Raw genomic sequence first — 23,862 nt, 5'->3', positions numbered from 1 at the left:
TAAATGTTTTAAACTGTATACGTATTTTTATATCTACAAAATATGTTGGGTAAAACATGGGTAGATGAAGGACGAGGGGTGAAAGCTGAAATAGAGAAATATTAGTGGTATGGACCTAGTGCCCTATAGGTGAACATTGGCAGCAATGGACCTAGTACCCTATATATGAGCACTGGCAGCTGCGCCATAACCTGTAGATGTTGTTGATCTACGATAAACATCCTAGCAGCTGCGCTCTAAGGATAATATCAGCAGCTGCGCCTAATAGAGAACATCATAACCTTGACAGTTGCATCTAAAGGACAATACCGGTAGAAGCGCCTCATATAGAATGTCACAACTATGGCAGGTGCGCCTAAGTGACAGAACTAGCAGCTATGCTTGACAGCTGTGTCATTGACAATGATGGACTTCGTACCTATTCCTTAGGAAAATCCTTAGGAATGAATGAACGAGAAATAGCTGATTCTTAGGGTAGATCCTTAAGATTAAAGAAGTTAATAAGGATGGGTAGTTGGGTTAACTGTTTGATGATTAAACATAATAATTATATTATTATGGGTTGAAAACCCTATGTACTCACCAGGTTTCCCAACCTGACTCACTCAGTTTATTTGTATCATAGGTGTCGATATAAAGCTACTTTACGCTGAGAGATTTAAAAGATAAGTAGATCACTAGTGTAAATAAATGTAAGTTATGTTTATGCTTATGTTTCTGTATTGACGATGACATCCCAAATGTTTTAAATGAATAAAAAAATACTTTTCTTCAGAAATGCTTTGATAATTTATTTATCATGTTTTATTGGGAACAAATTCCGCAACAATTTTATTAAAAGAGATACTCTGATTTTTATAAAGCATAAACAAAATCGGTCTTTTCTGACCATGAAAATGGGGATGTCACAGGGACTTGGTCTTAGAAGAAGCCCACAAGTCCAGATATTTCGTACATCCAGGCTTTGACAAAATATACTTGGATTTAAAAGTACATTATTGGTGGTCAAACATGAAGGAAGAAATTGCTACTTATGTGAGCAAATGTTTGACTTGTTCTAGAGTAAAGGCAGAACATCAAAAGCCTTCAGGTTTGCTTCAACAAAAGGAAATACCGGAATAGAAATGGGAGCAAATTTTAATGGACTTCATCACTAAGTTACCCAAAACTCCTTGTGGGTTCGACACTATTTGGGTAATAGTCGATAGATTGACTAAGTCCGCCTATTTCTTACCGATTAAGGGGAACGACAAGATGGAGAAGCTAACTAGATTTTATCTTAAGGAAATTGTCAGAATGCATGGAGTTCCAAATTCTATTATTTCTGACCGAGATAGTAGATTCACTTCACGATTTTGGCAATCTCTACAAAAATCCTTGGGAACACGTCTAGATAAGTACAGATTACCATCCACAGATTGATGGTCAGAGTAAGAGAACCATTCAGACATTAGAAGACATGCTCCGAGCCTGTGTAATAGACTTTGGAAATGCGTGGGATACTCATTTACTGTTAATTGAGTTTTCCTACAACAATAGTTATCACACCAGCATCAAGGTTGCACCGTTTGAGGCTCTTTATGGACGAAAATGTCGTTCCCCTATATGTTGGGCAGAAGTTGGAGCTACACAAATGACCAGAGAATGTACAAGTGATACCTTACATATTGGACCAGAAATAATCCATGAGACAACTGAAAAGAACGTGCAAATTAAGGATCGATTAAAGGCTGCACGTGATCGTCAAAAGAGCTATGCCGACGTAAGACGTAAGCCTTTAGAATTTCAAGTTGGAGATAACGTAATGTTGAGGGTCTCTCCTTGGAAAGGTGTAATTCAATTCGGGAAACAAGGCAAACTAAACCCACGATATATAGGACCTTTTGAAATTCTAGCAAAAATTGGTTCTGTCACATACCAACTCATGTTGCCTCAAGAGCTAAGTAATGTACACGATGTTTTTCACATATCAAATCTCAAAAGATGTCTATCCGATGACACTCTTGTTGTACCTCTCGACGAGATACAAGTCAATACCATACTCAACTTTGTAGAAGAACCTGTCGAAATCATGGATCGAGAAGTCAAACGATTAAAGCAAAGTCGTATTCCCATAGTGAAAGTTCGATGGAACTCTTTACGAGGACCTAAATTTACTTGGGAATGTGAAGATCAGATGAAAGAAAATTACCCCCAACTATTTGACAAAATCCCATGCACAAGATAAATTTCGGGACGAAATTATTCTAACGGGGGGAGAATGTAACACCAGTCAAAATAGGTCAATAGAAAATCACATGTGATTATACCAATCATATAATTTTGTAAACTAGTAATGTGATAAACTTACTATGTATTTCATGATAAATTCTAATACAAATACGAACTTTCTTTATAATACAACTCAAAATATATGTCCTTACGATTCCAAAGATATAGAGAACGTCTGAATCTGACTTCGCATAAGGAAGTTGTGATAAATTGAACACTATATATCTATATAATAAGAGGAATTTAAAATAGACTTAGAATTAGCCATTAGAGTCTAAAAGATAGTTGTAGTACTCATAAATACCTACGTGTGGATATAAAGAACATAAAAAACTTAGTTCGTATGCGAAAGTTATGACCTTTCAAAGATTCGGCTATAAGAAACCCTAGTCTGACTGAACTCATGACGTGAACAAGGGTTTATTCACGACGTGAGGTGTCATTTTGCCACATCTCGAAATCTAGAAGGTGTGTGACAAGGCTACGAAGGGATAAGATCCAAAACCATGATGTGAGCAAGGATAACTCACGATGTGAGGAGTCACATGGCCACCCTCCGAAGCTAGGGACGCAAATGGCAAGTCTACAAGATGAGCATGCAAGACTCCCAACGTGAATTTTATAAAACTCACGACGTGAGAGTCCAAAATCCTTACTATAAAAAGCAGGTCCGACCTCAGCTATTCCTTACACCAATAGCAGAGTATGGACGGTGTTCCATATCTCATTAGTAGCAGAGCATGGGCGAGGCCCGAGATAGGCATGGAATGAGTGTGGGCATGGGTCCGTATCTCATTTACTGTAGGAGCTTGGACGAGGTTCCATGACTCACTAGTGACAGGACAGGGGCGAGGCCCAAGACAAGCGAGGCCTAAGGACAAAAATGCAGTAGGGTATGTTCAGTTATGTGTTATATGCTATTTTGTACTATATGTGGTTAGTGGGCGGTGCCCAGAGACAAGTGGGGCCTAAAAGAAACAGATATGTATCCGAGCGGGGCTCGAAGCCAGGCGGGGCCGTTGTACCGGGTGGGGCCCGAGATAGGGGTGAGGCCCAAAATAGTGAACGTAGCCCAATATATCTTGTATGTGTATGTGCAGGGTATGTGGTAGGTTGGGGAACTCACTAAGCTTCGTGCTTACGGTTTTCAGTTTTGGTTTCAGGTACTTCCGGTAGCGCAGGAAAGAGCTCGAGGTGATCGCATGGCACACACCATTGATTAGTCAGTCTGGGATGTTTTACTCTGATAATAAAATATGTTTTGGAATTAATACTCTGAATTTATGTTATGACTTATGATATGTTTTTATGAATATGGCTTTGATAATGATTTAAAGAAAAAAATTTGGTACAGATTTTTGGGATGTTACAAGTTTTTATCAGAGCCTTGGTTTGAGGGATTCAGACATACTCTCGGGTGTGTCTGAACTCAAACTAAGGGATTAGTCTAAAAGTTATCAAAATGAAAAGACAATTTTGTAAAAAGTGTTTTTAGAAAGGAAACAGTTTTAGAAAAGCGAAAAGAATTCAGAAAGAAAAGGAACTTTGATAAGAGAAAAGGGTGTGGTGCATACAATTAGCCGAGCTCAAGTAAGTACCCCAAAATACCCATACAAGTTTATGTTATGTTTATCAATTAGTATAGAAGCATGCTAGATAAGGACTAAGGATCTAGGGAGGATGCCTTATGTGCCTATTATATGTGCTTTGAGCTGCATGATAGTGCTGATTAGACAGTAGTAGGATAGCTTGTTTAGGTTATGCCTAAGTTTATGAGCTTATGTCGCATGCTAGTGCAGATTCTTGATATGAGATTATGATTGTTGAGTATGTTATGGTTAGATTTTTCACTTGTCCGAATGCTGCTTGCTTTGTGCATTGTGGGATTCTGAGTGATGGGAGTTAGCCATTAGGTGAATACGTCACATCACATGTGATCAGGGTTGAATAATCTCAGAGTGCTGGATTTGGCCCTATTGCGTAGCTCTTGTCTGAGTCCAACCGTTGTAGAGATGAGTCTTTACTCGAAGGATTATCTGAGCCTCGTCACATGTGATGTATTCAGGTGATGGCTAATTGGAATCACAAGGAGGCTTTCAGCAGCTGAGGACTGGTTTGAGTTGAGTCATAGGTTTCCCTAGGGTAAGCCAAGGATAAGATAGTGTTGGGAGCAGTAGTAGTAGAAAAAGGGACCTGGTGGAGGCGAAGCAGTTCTTGAGGAAAGTACGGATAAATGTGGAAGGTAGTATGGGCCCGTGCTACTAAAAGAAGAGGATCCGTACTCGATTCGAGAAAGGCCAGATGTAACCGAGAGACTTGTAGTGTGTGCGTATCATCCCTCAGCAGTGATGAGTATTCTGATAATTGTTGCGATATGTTTTCAACATGGTGACATTGTGAGAGAGACCAGTGGGCAGATTAGGCACCAGAGAGGGATCAGGCTCGGGTTCAGGGGTCGAGCAGCTTGAGGAGCGGATGAGGGAGTTGATATCAGCGGAGGTTACACGTAGTATCCTAGATTAGAATCCTATGATCTTTGGCACGGTCAAGGAGGGTATACTGGAGATCTTTGATGAGAGGCTGGGAGCCTTTTGTACCAAGATAATGGCTTTGATGGGAGCACGTACTATGACATTCCGAGAGTTTAGAGCTTGCGGAGCGCCAGATTATCATGGGGCTAGGGAGCCCATCGCTAGCAGCAGGTGGTTGGCTGATATTGCCAAAGCATTCCGTACGAGCCGGTGTACCAAGGGGCTTAAGGTCAGACTCGCCTCCTGTCTTCTGAAGGCCAGAGCGAGGGAGTGGTGGGAGGATGTTGTTCATGCCATTGGTGATGATGCCGCGTTGCACGTGATGAAATTGAGCGATTTCTCGGCCAGGTTTAAGGTAGAGTTTTCACCAATTTTTGAGGTGCAGCAGTTAGCACGGGAGTTTCAGGATTTGACGCAAACTACTGAGACTGTGGCAGAGATCACCACCAAGTTCAGGGAGAGGTCCCTCCTTGTTCTGCAGTATGTCACGGACGAGGAGATGAAGAAGGCCTGATAACACGAGATGTTAAGGGCTAACATCAGGGAGTTCGTGAGCAGGTCCGGCTATAAGATGCTGGAAGATATGATTTCTCGAGCTAAAGAGAGATTGATTTGGAGCAGATTTGGAAGAGGAAGCCGGATGAGGTTCAGGGAGCCATAGGTTCTGGAAAAAGGCCCATCATATTCGAGATCGAGTGATTACCAGAGTCACGGCCGATGCGGGAGGTGCGGCAGGATGCACGAGGGTGCGTGTAGGAGTGGTAGTGGTGGAGATTCGGGCTGCTTTAAGTGCGGCCGGACTGGTCATCTTAGCAGGGATTGTACTGCTACCACCACACAGGGATCAGACTTGATATGTTTCCCACTGCAATCAGCGGGGCCACAAGAAGGCCCAGTGCCCCAGTTTTTTTTCGGCAGGACGGGTGATAGCACCCTGCAACTCTAAGGATCACATACGGCCGTCAGGGCCGAGCAGAGGCGCCTGCGGTAGGAGGCAGGGCTTTTCAGATGACTACCATGGAGACGTGAGCAGTGCCGGATGTCGCAGGTATGCGACTTCCGTTTTCTGTTTCCTTCATTCATGATTATATTGTTAAGGTTCTGCATCATTATTGGTATAAGTATTTTAGAATTGTGTGGCTTGCTTTTGATTTAGTTATATGCCATCTGCATACCTTGGGTATTAAAATAGTAGTTAGGGGTCGTGCCCTATGGAAGCAGGTTACTTAGGATGCAATAACTATAACATGCTTATGTGGGACACAGTAATGTCCAGCTAGATTCAGGAAGGTGTCATCGAGTAATGGATCGGTTAGACCTCTAGCTATGGAAAGCTTGCTTCTTCAGCAGATTGATTGCGGTATAGTAGAGAAGATTGGGAATTCTTCTCAAGCATTGAGCAGTGAGGTATAAGAAGGATCAAAGTGGGGGAGAACCCTCCGAGAGTACAGGGGAAGAGCACGTAGATCGAGAATGAGTACACAACCTATGAGAAGGAAAAGAAGTAGCACAACGATTGATGGGTTGAGGAGTTCAGCGTTGGGAGTTTGGGAGACTTCCCAACAGTTAGTTCATGTATTCGAGATGGTTAGTATCTGGTTGGGAATTCGGGTTGGAGGGTCGCCCGTAGAGCTCGAGAAACTTAGAAGGAGGATTTTAAGAACGGTTAGAATGGGATGCTTTCGTGTTAGTAGTCAGTGGCAGAGACAACATGTAGAGCATGGTAGAGCGGAGGGAGAGCCGCAACATTTTGCGCCAGCGAGCTAGAGGTGGAAAGTGTTGTAAGACTACGGGGTACCCGTAGCATTCATTAGCAGTCAGTAAGTATGGAAGGTGTTGTAAGACTACGGTTAAGCTCTAGCATTCCCTAGCAGCTTAGTTAGCGGATTGTGGGCGGAGGCCCGTATCTCCTAGTTAAAGGAGTTGGGGCGAGGCCCTTACATCCTAGTGATCCAGGTAAGAATCAGGAATTGGTAGTGGATGAGAATAGTACGGAGCCTGCCTGCATAGCCCTAGAGAGGTGAGACCTTGGGAGAGGCCACTCCAGGATGTGGTTGGGTGAGACCCATGGGCGAGGCCCGTATGAGAGTAGCAGTATAGGTGAGACCTGAGAGCAGGGTTGCTCAGTAGTGTAGTCTGGTGAGACCCGTGGGCAAGGCCCGTGAGTTTTAATAGCACAGGTGGGAACTGGTAAGGACCTTAAGGTCGAGTTAGGGGGATTGAGGATCCCAGGACTTGTAGCACCAGAGTGGCAGAGTAGAGGGGGCAGTATTCGGTAGCCTAAGTTTCCTTGGAAGTCGCTGGGAGCGACTAGAAGTTTGTGTTGGGGCTAGCGACCGGTGGGAGCCGGTAATCCAGATATTGATAGATCAGTAGGGACTAGGGTGGTCTCGGCTCATCCGAAGGGACAGCAGAAACTTTCAGTCAGTGACAGTGATGGTAAGCAGACTATGGTGGAATACAGTTAGTTAATCAAGGGGTGCTATGCACATCACAGCAGGTTGGATAATCTCAGAGGGAAGGGTTTGACCCTATTACGCAGCTCTCGTCTGAGTCTAATTGTTGCGGGGATGAATCTTTTACTCGAAGGATTATCCGAACCATTCGCTGGGAGGGGTGCTCAACACTAAGTTATAGTAGTGAGAAGTGTCCACTAGATACTAACGGTAATGACCTGTACTGGAAGTAGCAGGAGTAATGGATTTGGTGAAGGATAGGACCTTCACAGTGACAGAGGAAGTAGTTAGTTATGGAACGTTGCCTTGGGGAAGCCAGAAAACGCACAAGGAAAAAGGAGGTGAACCCCTAGGGTGTCCAGCATAAGTACTCGGGGAGTACCAGAAGGTTTGTCAGTTAAGTAAGTTGTGTTCCCAGGATGGTCAGGGTTAGGGTTGACCCGAGAATATTATCCAGAAGGATTAATGTTAGTCAGAATGACCAGGCGGAAGGCCAGCGAAGGTAGTCAGCGGGTGTTAGATCTACCAAGCAGAGTGTTGAAAGCAGATTGCGGGGCGATTGGCCGTAGAGAAACTTCGAGGACGAAGTTTAGTTTAAGTGGGGGAGAGTTGTAACACCCAGAATCAAAAATACCAAGAAAGGAAAGGAAAACCCTAAGTCAAAGGGGTCAACTCCTCGAGTCCATAGGTGAACTCGACGAGTCGAAGCGGGATCCGGGTTATAGAATAAGTGACCGACTCGACGAGTCAGAAAGTGGACTCGGCGAGTCTAGTCTGATCGAGGAAAGCCCTAATCTGAGGGTTTGCACCCTATTTAAAGGACCTTAAGTCCTCTCCTTAGTCCCCCCTTGTCGGCCAAAAGCTGTTATACACGATTCGAAATCCTAGTTGAGTGAGAGAAGGAAGTGGGTTTGGGGCTTTTGCAAGAGGAAGGTTTGGAGGACTAGACCACTAAGCTTTTGCAATAGAAGAGTATGGATGGTGTTCCATATCTCATTAGTAGCAGAGCATGGGTGAGGCCTGAGATAGGCATGGAGTGAGTGTGGGCATGGGCCCGTATCTCACTTACTGTAGGAGCTTGGACGGGGTTCCATGACTCATTAGTGACAGGACAGGGGCGAGGCCCAAGACAGGCGAGGCCTAAGGACAAAAATGCAGTAGGGTATGTTTAGTTATGTGTTATATGCTATTTTGTACTATATGTGGTTAGTGGGCGGTGCCCAGAGACAGGCGGGGCCTAAAAGAAACAGATATGTATCCGAGCGGGGCTCGAAGCCAGGCGGGGCCTGGAGCGGCAGGGCCGTTGTACCGAGTGGGGCCCAAGATAGGGGCGAGGCTCGAAATAGCGAGTGTGGCCCAATATATGTTGTATGTGTATGTCCAGGGTATGTGGTAGGTTGGGGAACTCACTAAGCTTCGTGCTTACGGTTTTCAGTTTTGGTTTCAGATACTTCCGGTAGCGCAGGGAAGAGCTCGGGGTGATCGCATGGCACACACCACTGATTAGTCAGTCTGGGATGTTTTACTCTGATAATAAAATATGTTTTGCAATTAACACTCTGAATTTATGTTATGACTTATGATATGTTTTTATGAATATGGCTTTGATAATGATTTAAAGAAAAAATTTTGGTACGAATTTTTGGATGTTACATTTTGTATTTGAAAAATGTTTCAGGATGAATCTCTGAGGTAGATATCAGTTAATAAAGGAATCCTTGATCATAATTTCCAGTATGAATACTATGTCCAGCCTGAAACTTGTGATTGGTAGTAAAACAACAATTCTCTCGCTGAGACATAGTTCTATCTGGATAGATTTCTCGAGATATTTTCTTACGAAGTTTTTTTATAGCATCTATAATTGCTTCTAGTTTAGGTGGACAGCCCGACAAATATACATCCACAGGAATTAGCTTATCGACTCCACGAACAGTACTATAAGAATCGGTACTGAACATCCCCCCGATAATTGTACATGCTCCCATAGCAATAACATATTTTGGTTCAGGCTTTTGCTCGTATAATATCACTAAGGAAGGGGCTATTTTCATTGTTACTGTTCCAGCTATTAAAATAAGGCCCGCTTGTCTAGGACTTGACCTTGGTACTAGTCCATAAGGAAGAACATGAGGGTAATCCACCACAGTGGACGTCGATGGCGGGGGCTACGTATGTTGGTATGAGGATGGTAGTGGGGCTGGTGATCATTGAAGGAAGACATCGATGGATAAACCTTAAGGGAAGAGGAAAGAAGATGCTAGTATATAAAATGTTTGAGATGAAATCAAGAAAGTGGTAACAATTAGATTAGGTTTAGGATTTTTTTTATTTTTTTATATTTATTTTATATATTAATAAATCAAAAAAATAAAAAATAAACAATTAAGGGTAATATAGTCAATATAGGTCTATCATGGACCCGTCTCGCAACAAAAATATTTCTTAGGAACCGTTCGAGTTAAAAAAAAAAAGATTTAGGGACCAAGCGTACAGATTATCTCAACCCACAAGGATTATTCATGTAATTTACTCTAAATATTAATATAAATATGATTTTTTTAAATATGAATAATATATCTTTAAAATATATAAAATAATGAATAATAACAAATATTTAGTTTAATTTATAACAAAATCATAATAATAAATTATTTAGTTTAATATTTTAATACTAAATTACTTCCATCAAAACTCTAGAATAAAGAAAAGGAAAAAGTAATTTATCTCTATATCTCTTCTTTTTTCTTTCTCCATCTTTTGCAACATGCAAGCCTTTCTAATTTTGCAAGTGAAAGTTATAGTTGGCAATGGCATTGCAAGTTGGTTTGCAAGATTAATTGACATTGACTGTGGTTGCAATTATGTATAACGACTTTAACAAATTATAATAAAGTTACTCATGTGTATGATTGGTTAGGGAATTGTTCACTCTTCTTTAGCCATAAATAATGATTTTTTCTAATAATTTGCTTCAAATAAGAAAAAATAATTTCATTAGCATGAATATATTCTTTAGACTAAAGTTTAAAATCAAAGATTTAAACATAAGCATACGCAATGTGTATGAATTAAATGTATAAAATACATATAAATATGAAAATAAACTTGATTACAACACCAAAGAAAAACAAAATTTAGTAGGATAAAAACGTACAAGAGTTAGTATGAAGACAAAAATTTACTTTATTGTTTTAATGTTGGCTTTTAGTATTTAGTTTTAGCTATGTTGCTTGTGTGGGAGGCCTCTTTATATATTTATATATATATATATATATATATATATATATATATATATATATATATATATATATATATATATATATATATATATATATATATATATATAAAAGTTATTGGGGGTAGCACCTGGTGAGGAGGCCTCTTTATATATACAATCACCTCTTTATTTATATATATATATATATATATATATATATATATATATATATATATATATATATATATATATATATATATATATATATATATATATATATATATATATATATATATATATATATATATATATATAGTTATTGGGGGTAGCACCTGGTGAGGTTCCAAGGGGATTTGTCTATGATGATGTCTAAAGGGAAGAGGCCTAGCGGCGGGAAATTGAATCCATATGTAATTGATGTATCCCTTCAGTTTCCCGCCCCACTTTAACCATTGTGTCTATTTCCATGGTATACATCATTTTCTGACTGGAAATAATCACCGATTTGTGTATTATTTATGTTTTCCGTTCTTGCAAACTTCTTCTTACTGTAACATCCTGATGTTAAGGTACTTCTAAATTCATCCCTATAATTTTATTTTATGGACATTTTGGTCCCTAAGTCCCAAGAGAAAGTGCCTTGAAGCCTTGGTGGCATTTTCGTTGTTTTGGCAGGAGAAGTAGACCATACATACATGTGTGTACGCTGGGCGTACACACATGTACGCGATGCATACTAGCTAAAGAAGGAAACCCTAAATTTTAGGGCTTGGGTGGTATTTAAGCAATATTAAGCCTCATTTATATTCTCATTTCCAGCCTCCATCAGCATACTTGTGTTTTCTTGCAAACCCTAGCCTCATTGGAGTTCTTAGAAGGGTTGGTGTGAGTTTTTGTATGTTCCCAATGAAGAGGAAGGTGTTGGTGAAGCTTGAAAGCTTGAAGCAAGCTTGGGTCTGGGAGTTTTACATCCTTCTCCATCGTTAGAAATGTATAAAGTTCATACCTTGATGACTTCTTTGTTAGATCTCATATTTGGGTGTTTTATGTTACTTTTTGATCCCAAAAGTCTCATCTTGTGAATGGTTTGTCTTGTCGATTTGAGCTGTCTTTTTAGACCCTAGGAGGGGTCTTAAGCCATAAAAATGAAATCTTGTTTGTTAGATTTGCTTCATGCATCTTGTAGAAGGTCTTAATGGATTAAGACCTTGTGTTAAGCACTTTTTGGACTTGTAAAGTCATAAAGTTGGAAACTTTATGACTCTATGTGTGTATTTGGACCTTAGATCTGAAATATGGACTTAAGTGCTTAAGCCCTTAAGCACTTATTGGAGTTTGGAGGTTGCGAGGGTACACCTCGCGTACTGGGAGTACGCCCTGCATACTCGGTCAACCACCCCGATGGTGATCAACAACGAGGCTTCGTGTATGCCATGCATACCTCCGGAGTACGTCCCGCGTACTTGCACTGGGTCAGCCTTGTAGAGTAAACTCAGCTGAGTTGACTCGGCTGGGTTGACGCAGTTGACTTAGTGGGTTTGACCTGTTGACTTTCCATTGACTTTTGACATAGTTTGGCCTTAGGGGTATTTTGGGTATTTTGTTATGAAGCCTAAGGTATAGGATTCTCCTTATGTTCAGGTGATCTATAGAGTTGACTCGTGGAGCGATATTCCTTTCTACTACCTATATGAATTTGCGAGGTGAGTCTTCCTCACTGTACTTTCGGGTCGAAGGCACCATGGCTGACCCATTGGATTGTTATCCTGGTTATTGTATGTTAGTATGTTGTAGAGATCTGTTAGATCAGTATCCTGGTATCTAGGATGTATTTTATGCTAAGTGATTTGTATGATTTGGTTGATTGTATGTTGACTGGTTATGTGTATATTTATCTGTTATTATGCAGAAGAGGGGTGATTTTAATTGGACATTCACCTATAGGCCATCTTTCTCTCCCTTTAATAGGCTCTACCTTATGGACATAAGTTGCTAGCCAGTGCACCCTGTAGACATAAGTGTGTAACTCTCTAATCTTCTCATCATTATCTACTTTGTCATTTAGGATTGCTATTTCATGTTTACAAGGGAGGCCAGTTAATTCCCACTTCCTGCAGCTGCACACCCTTTTAGCCATGTCAACAACCTGTTGATCCTTCCATGGCCCTTTCAATTGGTACTTGTCTGACCCATTTCACATAGTTGTGTACTGAGATGTCAAATTGACATTTTTCTCCATAATCTTTGTTGTAGAAGGATTTAGTGGCTCTACACACTTATTTTTCACCTTGATGACATTGCATATTTGTTTCATAATGTATTCCCTCATGTACTCTAAGCAAGTTATTAGTGGATTGTCCCTTCCTTCAATCAATTTTCTATTGAAAACATCACAAAGATTATTCAAAAGCATATATGATATTGCTCTCCCTGAAATGTTGTCAAAAGCAAAGAAACTAGTAAGCAAGATAGTGTACTAACAAAGTAATACACCACAGGGGCAAATTTGGAAATTACCTGTGAAATGGCTTCTTGCCTAGTGTTGGAGGGGGGGGGGGGGGGTCTGCTTCAACCAATTATATGCATCTTTGTCAAATAATTTGAATTCATTCATAAAATGGTTGAACTCTTGGACTGTTGTTGTTGTGGCATAATTCCACAAGTGGTCTTTGTTTTCACTGGATCTCCATGTTCTCTTCATATTATCATGTATTTGTCCGATAGAATATATGTGCTCAACATATGGGAACAGATGAGCAATGGCAACTTGTAAACCCGGTAAAGGAATAAAATATAGCTAGTATATTACATCCAAATATAGCAAATTCAAACTACCAATTTCATACATTTTGTCTGTCACTTATAAATGTGAAGTTTGAGTTTACATATAGGTTCAAGTCATCTCCTAAAAACTCAAGAAACCGTTTTCAGCTTTAAGTGTTCTCATACTCAACAATGGCATAAGCTAGAGGGTATATTCCATTGTTGGAGTCTACCCCAGCTGCAGTTAAAATCTGTCCTGGGAAAGGGCCCTTCATAGATGCCCCATCGAAACCTAGAAAATCCCTCAGTCAAGCTCTAAAGCCCTTCTTCATTCCACCCAGACATACATAAATTCTTTTAAACCTTCTTGAGGTAGCACTAGAGTTGGGTTCAAACTTAAATTCTAACTTCACAGTTGTATCTGGATTGGTAGACTTTAACTCCAAGATGTAATCTCTGAGAACCTCATACTACTTTATGTAATCTCCTTGCACTTGTTTTTTTGCTTTAGATTTAGCCCTGAAAATCTGATGTATAGAGAAACCCACTTGATACTCCTTTTGAAGTTTCTCTTTTAAATCTTTCACTGGGATTGTTGGGTTTGATTCCACCTGATCCAATATTTGCTTACCAATGAACTTTGCAGTTGCAGATCTAACTTTTCTTGTGTGCAAGCATCTATGTTCGTGGTTATATGTTTTAATCATCCAACTACCACCTTTAGTTAGCCTAGAACCTTGTATCACCCAAGGATATGGGGTAGGTTCACCAACATCACCCTCATTAAAGGTTATATTCCCTTTGTATAGAGCCCTTAACCTTTTTTTGTCGTTTTTCTTGAAGAATATATTCCTTATGGTTTCCAATGCATGCAATTGTATCTTTTCCTTTAACTCCTTTTTACTTTTATATTTTTTTCCCTATCCTAAAAGTTACTTTAAGTACTCTCCTTAAGAGCACCTTGTCTCCTTCCCTAATTCTTTTAATAAACCTCTCATTTTCCTTTCCATATCAGAACCCTCATCCATTGAATCCCATTGGTCATTATCAATTACATCCAAATATTCAGGGTCTTTAGCGTCTTCATCGTTGTCATTATGCATGGGATTTGTTACTCTCTTTTCCATAAATTCAGCTTCCAGATCAACACTCATGTAAAAATCTTTCATATCTACCTCTACAGCAGGAATTATGTTCTCCTCATCTACCCAAAAGTCATTGTTACCACTACCCTCCCCCTCATCATTTCTTTCATCACTTTCTTTTTCATTCTCATCAGTCGGATCCATCATATCTACATTATGAGTAACATCATCTTCAATTCCAACATCCATCTCATAACCCCCCATATCTACATCATCTTCAACTTTAGCATCCATCTCATAATCCCTCATATCTATATTATCACTAACTTCATTAACTACCTCCTCCCCTTCCTTCTCTTCATTGACTCCTTTATGAAATTCAGAATTAGACTGTAAAATCTGTTGATACAACCCATGATCAAATTAATTAGTTGCCTCATCAAAATCATTAGGTGCATAATCCTTATCCTCACCTACATTAACTTCACCAACATCATCCATGGCCAATTTCTTACTGCATGATGACAATTTTTTGTCCTTGGTCCAACTCCTTTTCCTATTATACTCATAGGATAATGACAAAGCACCTTCATTTCCTATAATTCCAGCTTGTATTAGTGTAGTTACTAGATCATTATGTAAAACAAGGGATGTGCGCCTATCTATCCTATCACCAGCTTGGTTATCAGTTGTTGTGGTTTCATGTTCCTCAATTTTATCTAATTTCTCAATAATAACCTTTTTAACAGGTTTGGGAGCCATAAAGTAAGTAAGCAATTTTGTCATACCATGTTCAGTGTACACCCTTATGACTTTATGCTCCTTCATATATTGTGCAAGATTACGAACATCATCATCGTTTCCCAGGGAACATAATCCAAAATGCATGTCTCCCTTGGGCAACCGAAAATGATAATAGATACTGGAGGAATAAAGTATCCTAACCCTTTGTAGGAACTGAGTATCCTAACCCTTTCATGATAGCATCCATTTCGTGAATAGAAAACTCTTCTATATCCACCATGTTAGCGTAGGTCATAGTTCCATTGATGTAGTTCATATCTAGAAACTTTGTGAACTCACCCCCATGATATAGCATGATAGTAAACAAAGTAGGGTGTCCATCTTCAAAACAAAAACAAAAAAGAAGTTTCAGATGAGAGGATTTCACATAAAAATGTAACTTAGTAAGCAAAATAAAAAATACGTACCATACACCACCCATGGTTGAATGGTTTCTCATGCAACCTTACATTCCACACTGGTATTTGCATTAACTGATCAACTCGCCTGATCGAAGCTCACAAGCTGGAAATGGGATTAGGGTTCTTGATCCTCAATTAATGACAATTTAAGTGGAATCGACCAACTGTCTAATTAAGACTATAAATGCGAGTATGATCGAGGCCTTTATGCGTATGGCAGTAAGGGGGAAATACGTAAGAGAATTTTATTAATTAAATAAAGGGATTAAAACAAGGAATGACGAAAATACCCTCCCTTTGACAAGTCAAATGGATGGTAATGGGGGAAAGTGATGGCATTTAAGGTTTTGTACCAAAGTGGCAACTAAATATAAACCTTGAACCATGAGTGGATCAAAGAGACAACAAAATGTAAACCTTTGAATCATGAGTGATAGCCCAAATATTTTTGGCTCAAAGTGGCAATTTCAACCTAACTACAAACCATTCTTGTAATTTTGTTTTAACATTATGTTATATTTATGTTTATGTGTATAATTAAAAAAACATAAAAGTATGTATGACGTGTTTAAAAAACGATTTAACTAATACATAAAGTTTGAATCAAACAAAATTTTCGTTTTATAGAAAATTGACATACAATCCGTGAAGGAGTTGACATGTTATATTTTTTTTAAGATGATGCTGAATGCTGATGTTGGCTACGCAAAGATGGAAGGTGACAAACAACCACACATCACATGCCACGCGTCCCACCAGCTATTCATATGAACCATGTATGTTGACATGATTGCCATTAGGATCGTACACCACAAAATCAAAGCAAATTCATTGGTCCTCCTTGTCATGCTATAAAAAACTATTAAGATAAATAATCTTTAACGATGTTGAAAATCGGAAAGAAAAACAATTGAATTATTACAAATTGACAAGATTTTCAGGCGATTGAATCGGTACTTGATTGAAAAGCGAAAAACCCAACAATAACGACAAAGTAAACTTTGTTAGATAAAATCCTCAATCATGAAATATTATATTTAATGAAAATGCAGGAAGAGGAAGATGTTTGTCAGCAAAAATAAAAAAATCATAGATGGAAATTATATCATTAAATCATTAAGATGTAAAATAAAGTCATACATTGATCTAATGATCTGTCGTTTGATTAGTGCAAAACTTTCACGACTAACTAGAAATGGTGTGCGATTGTCTTCCTCAACAAATGTCTTTTATTTTCCTTCAAACAATATTGGAGGTTAGAGAATTAGAGACCACCGAGGTTTTGTACTCAAAATATTATAGTCTTCATTACTATAGTATCGACATGCTTATGATATTTAATTGATGTTAATTAATAGATTTGTAACCTCTAATTCTCTAAAATTCTTATAATCACTACCTAAAGGCCAAAAGACGTGGTCTCCCCACACTCCCCCAGCCACCTAAATCCTAGGGGTGAGCAAACCCGAACCAAGAAACCGAGAAACCGACAAAAACCGACGAAACCGAAACCGAAAAAACCGAAACCGAATCAAAACCGACGGTGTGGGTTTTAAATTTGTAAAAACCGACTTTCCGGGTTCGGTTTCGGTTTTGCCCCCAGAAACCGACCCAACAACCCGAGAAACCGACCCAGCAAACCCGCAAACCCGATGCTTTTTACTGATTATTTTATGTTTATATATATATATATATATATATATATATATATATATATATATATATATATATATATATATATATATATATATATATATATATATATATATATGTATATTAAAAAAATAAAAATAAATAAAAGAAGCTTAGGTGTTTTTTTAATTATTTAACTAATTGTTACATTTCTGGAAAATGGGTTCAAACCCAAGAAACCGAGAAACCGCCCAAACCGATATCAGAAACCGAGAAACCGAACGGACCAGAAACCGACCCTATTGGGTTCTGAAAACTAGAAACCGATCATTTACGGGTTGGGTTGGGTTGGAGTCCAAAACCGACCCATGCACAGCCCTACTAAATCCATCACTCCCCTAAACTAGACAAAATCGCAAGAATGTTCCCTGTGGTATGTCTAAAATTGCTACTTTGGGCCAAACGAGTTTCGACTAACACTAATAGTCCAAAACTTTTCATTTTGCTGCGGTTTTGGTCCAAAACAGTTTAAAAAACTAAAAATGATGGATTTGCCATTTTCCATTTGTTTTTTGCTTTTCTTTTTGTTATTTAATTATTTTCTAAATAAGAAAACAAAAAAATAAAATAAAATCTCTCTCTCTCTCTCTCTCTCTCTCTCTCTCTCTCTTGGAAACCACCTAACATATATATATATATATATATATATATATATATATATATATATATAGGTCTACAGTCACGCCAGAAACCACCTCTTCGTCGGAAACCATCAAAACCGAAGCCCACTTTCGTCTTCTCCGGCTTGACCGTCTTCTTCGTCGAATCACAACGCTGCCACCTACCAAGATCTGTAGAATTTGGGTTTTGGCAACTACGGCTCCAATGATTGTGTCTTCGTCGATCTGGGTTACACTGATGCTTTCATCTCGCCAGAGAAGACGAATCGATCTAGGTCCATCCACCGACTTCGTCTTCCTATACCAAAATACGTTGGTGTTTATCAAAATCGCCTTCCACCCCATTACCGGAGATGCTACCATAACCCTAAATCTAACACCACCACCGCCATCATTTGGGATAAATCAATCACAGGAAGCAACAACAGTGTTCATCACTCTCCTCCTCATTAATCTCTAAATATTAGATCGATGGTCCTGTATCCCGATCAATTCAACAAGGGTGATGTTGTAGGTTTCATGATAACCCTGATCCCTTTCTTGCCCTGGACCGTTGCTTCCTTGATCAACTTCATGGTTCAACCTTCAAAATATATGGTTCTGAACCTTCATCATCTAGGTTTCAAAGTTCTAATCGATTCACCAAGCCTATTCTTGTTTTAATCGTGCAACCACCTCCACCCACCGTCTCCACACCCCTGTTCTTCGAATCTGGTACCACCTGCAAGTTACAATCAAATTCAAGAGAACAATGTTCATTGTTCTCTTCTGTTTACATGATGAAATTGGTCAACATATCACCAGACGCGTGGATCGAGAGAAAGGGCAAGAGAGATCGGAGATAAGAATTTTACCCATTTTTGGGGTTTAGAGAGACAGAGAAAGAGATAGAGAGAGAGAGAGAGAAAAAAAAAAGAGAGAGAGAAAGAGAGAGAGAGAGAGAGAGAGAGAGAGAGAGAGAGAGAAAGAGAGAGAGAGAGAACGAGACTTTATTTTATTTTATTTTAATTTTTTAGTTAGAAAATAATTAAATAACAATAAGAAAAGAAAAAACAAATGGAAAAGGTCAAATCCGTCATTTTTAGATTTTTTTTAAACTGTTTTGGACCAAAACCGCAGCAAAATGAAAACTTATGGACTATTAGTGCTAGTCCAAACTTGTTTAGCCCAAAGTAGCAATTTTGGACATACCATAGAGACCATTCTTGCAATTTTGTCTCTAAACTAAGAATATGATATCACAACATTTCACTTCATTATATATTTTTAGTAAATATATTTTATATGAGAGTTTTGTGTGTTTGTTTAAAAGGTTACACATGTTTTTTTGGTTTTGTGGGAAAATAAAATAGAAATTCCAGTGTTAATAAAACTCATTTGTCACACCCCAAAACCGAGAACGGCAAAAACGTTCTGGGGCAGAGGACGTCATGTAAAGTATCATAACAATGCAAGTAGTAAACAAGCAACAACATCATCCGTTCCATTAAATATATAATTTTAATACAAGTGTGTTCTTTGTAATGTAATAGACACCAAAAAATGAATGATTCAAAATAAAAGACGAGTCTTGTCTGTGCTCCATCCTCTCAAAACCTGTCACCGGTACCTTCCTACTGATGACCTGAGAATACAAGTTATTTTGAAAGCATAGATCAACATTTAAGCTGGTGAATTCATAAGTATGTTAGTGTCTTTGATTTGTAAAAATGTAAAGAAAAGACTTGTAAATGTTTGATGAAAAAGTTCGTATAAGTATGAAAACCCTAGGAAATCTCATATTTCCTACTAGTATATAATGTAGTCTTCTACCAAGACCCGACAATGTTGGAGGTTTGCTTCTCCGTATGAATGAAGGTTTTTCCCCATGTAACTATTATTATCAAAATATAGTCTACCTCATCGTTTATGTGAATGTGTAACAAGATAAAAGTAAAAGGGAAAATTATATAATCATTGAAATCATTTATGTGAATGTCTCACAAAATATATTATACCTCATCGTTTATGTGAACGTGTCACAAAATAAAGGTAAATAAGAAATCGTATCCATTTGTCTAGGATAAACACGGCATAGTAACTTGCCGAATAGTATAACCGTAGACATCTTTTTCCCACTGTAGCTAACAGCCGGGTGTAGAATGGTAAGTCCCGTACGTATATAATAGTATCTATTCATATATTATGTAATAGTATATCTTCATATAGTATGTAATAGTATCTCTTCATATAGTATGTAATAGTATCTCTTCACATAGTATGTAATAGTATCTTTTCATATAGTATGTAATAGTATCTATTCATATAGTATGTAATAGTATCTCTTCATATAGTGTAAGTCCCTAAAATGCCTGTGTATCAATCAGATCCGTTTGATGGTGCGGAATCCCAATCAAACGGATGATGTCAGATCAAATAGAAGAGAAGAAGAAGAAGAATATGATGAATCTATGTATGAATTGATTAGAATAAAGTTCCAGATACAAAAGATTCACACACACAAAATGCTCTCTAGTTTCTCTCTTCTCACGTTCATCAATCTCTACTCCTCACTCTAACACCTATATATATACAAGGGAATATGGGCTTGGTGAACATGGGCCGTAAATGGGTTTACGGCCGTAAACACTGACCGTAAACCCCACCTGACCGTAAACTAGACGGTAAGCTCATAAAATATTACATAAAAATATAATTGCCCAGAAAAGCAAAGTATAAACCATATTTTGACCCAACAATCTCCCCCTTGGTTTATAGCTTTCTTTTCTTAATAAACCCAACAAGCTCCCCCTAAAAAGTAGCTGGCTCTTCTTGTCAATCTTCAATGGGAGCTCGGCTTCAGCTTTAACCTTCGATTTCTTCACAGCATCAGGATAAACATATGAATCTTCAATGAATGACTTCATCTTGAGCAATTGAGTTTTTCTTCAGAATTTGGCATTGAACGCACATTAAGTGAGGAGGCTTGACGTACTGATTCTTGAAAGATAGCGCTTTCAGCTTGAGAATCTTCAGAGAGAACAAATCTTCTGGATAACTTCAGCAGGTACAACGATAGCAGCAGACTGATTGAGGAGGCCTCAATGTAATTCGTCACATAATCTTCAACTTCAGCTTCACCTAGCTTCTAAGGTTGAAGGATTGAATGTTGGAAGAATAATCTTCATTTCTTGCTCCTTCGAATGAGAATTCTTTGATGCTCACGGATGAAGCCTTGGCTCAGAAATCTTCGACACAAACACCATGAGTCTCATCTACACCTAAATTCACTTTTCAAGACTAAACAAAACTAAAAGAAAACTTAGCACACAAATTAAAATAGAAACAAAAATATTTTTGGATTTTTGAATTTTCTGATTTTTGTTTGGTTTTTAAATTTTTTAATTCTCCCCTAATATTTAAATTAGAAGAAACTATGAACAAATTTAACAAAAATAAAATAATAGCTAACTTTAAGAGTGATTTGGGATCAAAGTTTTTAGACAACCTTTATCCGTTTATCAGTACCTCTCCCTTTATGAATAGATCTGGTCAATCGTCGGTATTGTGGTCCACTTAAACACGAGAGATTGTGACAAAATTAGGACATACTATAAGTGACAATACAATGTGATCCTAAGTTCCCAGATAATATTCCTTAAGGACCATTCAGCTGACGACGACCAAAGATATTGTTGTCCACCTAAATTGAGCAGCGAGATCTACAGACAAACTGTATGTGTTCAATTTTAATTTTACTAGAACGTTTTTCCCGCTTCCTGTCATGCTCCAACCATCAAGGACTTCCAGAATACTCCTTACACCGGGTGAGCATACAATTATTAAGAGAGAAGATAGATTTAGAATGCATATGTTGTACATCCAGGTCGGATCTCTTCCAATCACGCAAAGGATGAAACATATGACTAACCGAAGTTTCATAGGGATTGAGAAGAGAATGGTGCATATACTGTGTACCAGGTCGGATTTTGAGTCAGGCAAAGGAGACAGTATATGGCTAACAGATAGAAAGAATTGCATAGAGAGAAGATGCAGAGAGATAGAATTGCATATGTTACAGTCCAGGTCGGATCTCTCGATCACGCAGAGGAGGCAACATATGACTCACAGACAGAAAGAAAGAAAATAACTTTCTATAGACCTAATTTATCAGAATTCCCCAGTCACCCCATCCAACCGGAATTAATGACAGAGTCCGCATATCGAGGAAAAGTGAATCCATAGTTCTAGATACAGGTTCATTTAATGTGACCGGTAGATTCTCATGTATATCTCCCTGCTCAACCTATCCGAGCGTCGTATTGTCAGGCTAAACGGATCTAACTAGGTCAATGTTTGTCAAGTCCTTGAATTCATTATGTTCAACTCTCCCTAGTCAAGTCCATTTAAAATCTTTCGTGCCTACTAGCGCATCGAGCACAGAGCGTAGACAATTCAGATTCAGTCCCTTACACAGATTCAGATTGCCTGTTATCACATGATCATATCACTTCCCAGAACATCTCCCTCAAGCACATTCCATAACCAACATTTTTTTTTAATTTTTTGATTTTCTAATGTTTATTTTTATTTTTTTTTTAGATTAAAATTTTCTAATTTTTGTTTTATTTTTATTTCTCCCCCTAAATTTGTGCATAGGAGAGAAACAAAAGTAAATGCGCAAATTTAAACTATCTTAAAACAAAAATTAGTCTTTAAAGCGAGTAAGCTTAAGAAAAACTCAGGAGTATAGAGAAGAAAACGCAAACCGTAATTCACCGATTGAATTTGCATCCAGAAGGTCTGAGAACAACACGCGTAATCTCAAAACAAATCAAAAAATTCTTCATGTGATTAAGCACTAACCCCGTGTATGATCCTTTCCTTTCTTCTCTTATCGCAAAGGACACATACTCTCAATCAAAATTCCGAGTGTTGTACAGTTGAGAGACGCCTCTTATCATGTGCCTGGAACAGCCACTACCAACAAACCGAAGTCTGATGATATGCCTCCATAGCTGCTCCGACACAGAGGGGATTAGTTAGTCTTTGGAACCCAGTCCATTTTGAAACTGGTTCGACCTTTGTCATCAATGCAGGGTACTCTCTCCCATGAAATATCCTGCTTATCACAAACAGGAGATGTAGAAATATTAGAAGCATTAGAAGATTTGGGAGAGTAAGCCTTTGGAACCCATTTGTAGTTGGGTTTAACCCATTTCCTTTTCGATCCTATGGGTGGCTCAGTACTTGCTTTTGAACTTGATGTCGACTGTTGAGATGACTTTGACCTAACCGGTCTTTGTTTCACTGGAGCATCTCTTGGATTGGGCTTCTTGGCCGACATTCCCTTCTTGCCCTTGGGATTCAGATTCATTGCCTTGTGGGTTTGATTCTTGGCCTTCTGTGCGTTCCAGTCACCATTGTCTGAACATGAACTGGAAGGATTTCTTTTGAAGTATCTCCTACTTGGTGTGTTTTGCCATCCTTGTGCGCAGTAGGGAACGTATGCGCGATTAGGACAATTTCTGGCAATGTGTCCAGGTGTTCCACAGTAAAAACATGTCTGTTTCTTCACTGGGGAGCTGTCTCTTCCTGCCCCTAGTGGCGTATCCATGCCTTGTCTCTTATTGATCCCACATGCACACTTGAAACAAGAACTCTATTGCAATGGAATTGGAGGCCTCTATTTCTCAACGGCAGGTTTGTTAGGAGTAACAGAATTCGAAGCAACAGATTCTGAGTTCAAGGTGCCATTGGTTTGTTCAGTAGTGCTCTCCTTGTTCTCATCTTCTGCTACTTTACCTACACATGAAGTAGAAACATTAGTATTTTCAACATTAATAACTCCTCTTGACACAAATCCAGCTCGTTTGCCATATTGAAGATGTGCCTCCCTGGCAATTTCTTCCTGTGTCATAGGGATGGATGTGTAGTTATGATTGAAAGGTGGAGGAACACTATCATACCCTAGACCTTTGTTTTGATTATCTTTAAATTTTAATTGGGTTTCAAATAAGGACTCGACTGTCTGACTTGA

At 38.7% G+C, this 23,862-nt stretch overlaps 1 protein-coding gene across 1 annotated transcript in view; it reads right to left on the bottom strand.

Annotated features, from left to right (window-relative positions):
• Positions 1-9,246, bottom strand: part of LOC122195727 (NAD(P)H-quinone oxidoreductase subunit J, chloroplastic-like) — a 43,742-nt gene extending 34,496 nt beyond the window's left edge. Inside the window, exon 1 of the mRNA XM_042897806.2 lies at positions 9,039-9,246. Coding sequence (XP_042753740.2) covers positions 9,039-9,246 — 208 coding nt within the window. The remainder of the gene's footprint in view (positions 1-9,038) is intronic.
• Positions 9,247-23,862: the final 14,616 nt, after the last annotated feature.

Source organism: Lactuca sativa, chromosome 8, assembly GCF_002870075.4.
Source record: "Lactuca sativa cultivar Salinas chromosome 8, Lsat_Salinas_v11, whole genome shotgun sequence".
NCBI lineage: Eukaryota > Viridiplantae > Streptophyta > Magnoliopsida > Asterales > Asteraceae > Lactuca > Lactuca sativa.
This window is presented reverse-complemented; position numbering and strand designations above follow the sequence as displayed.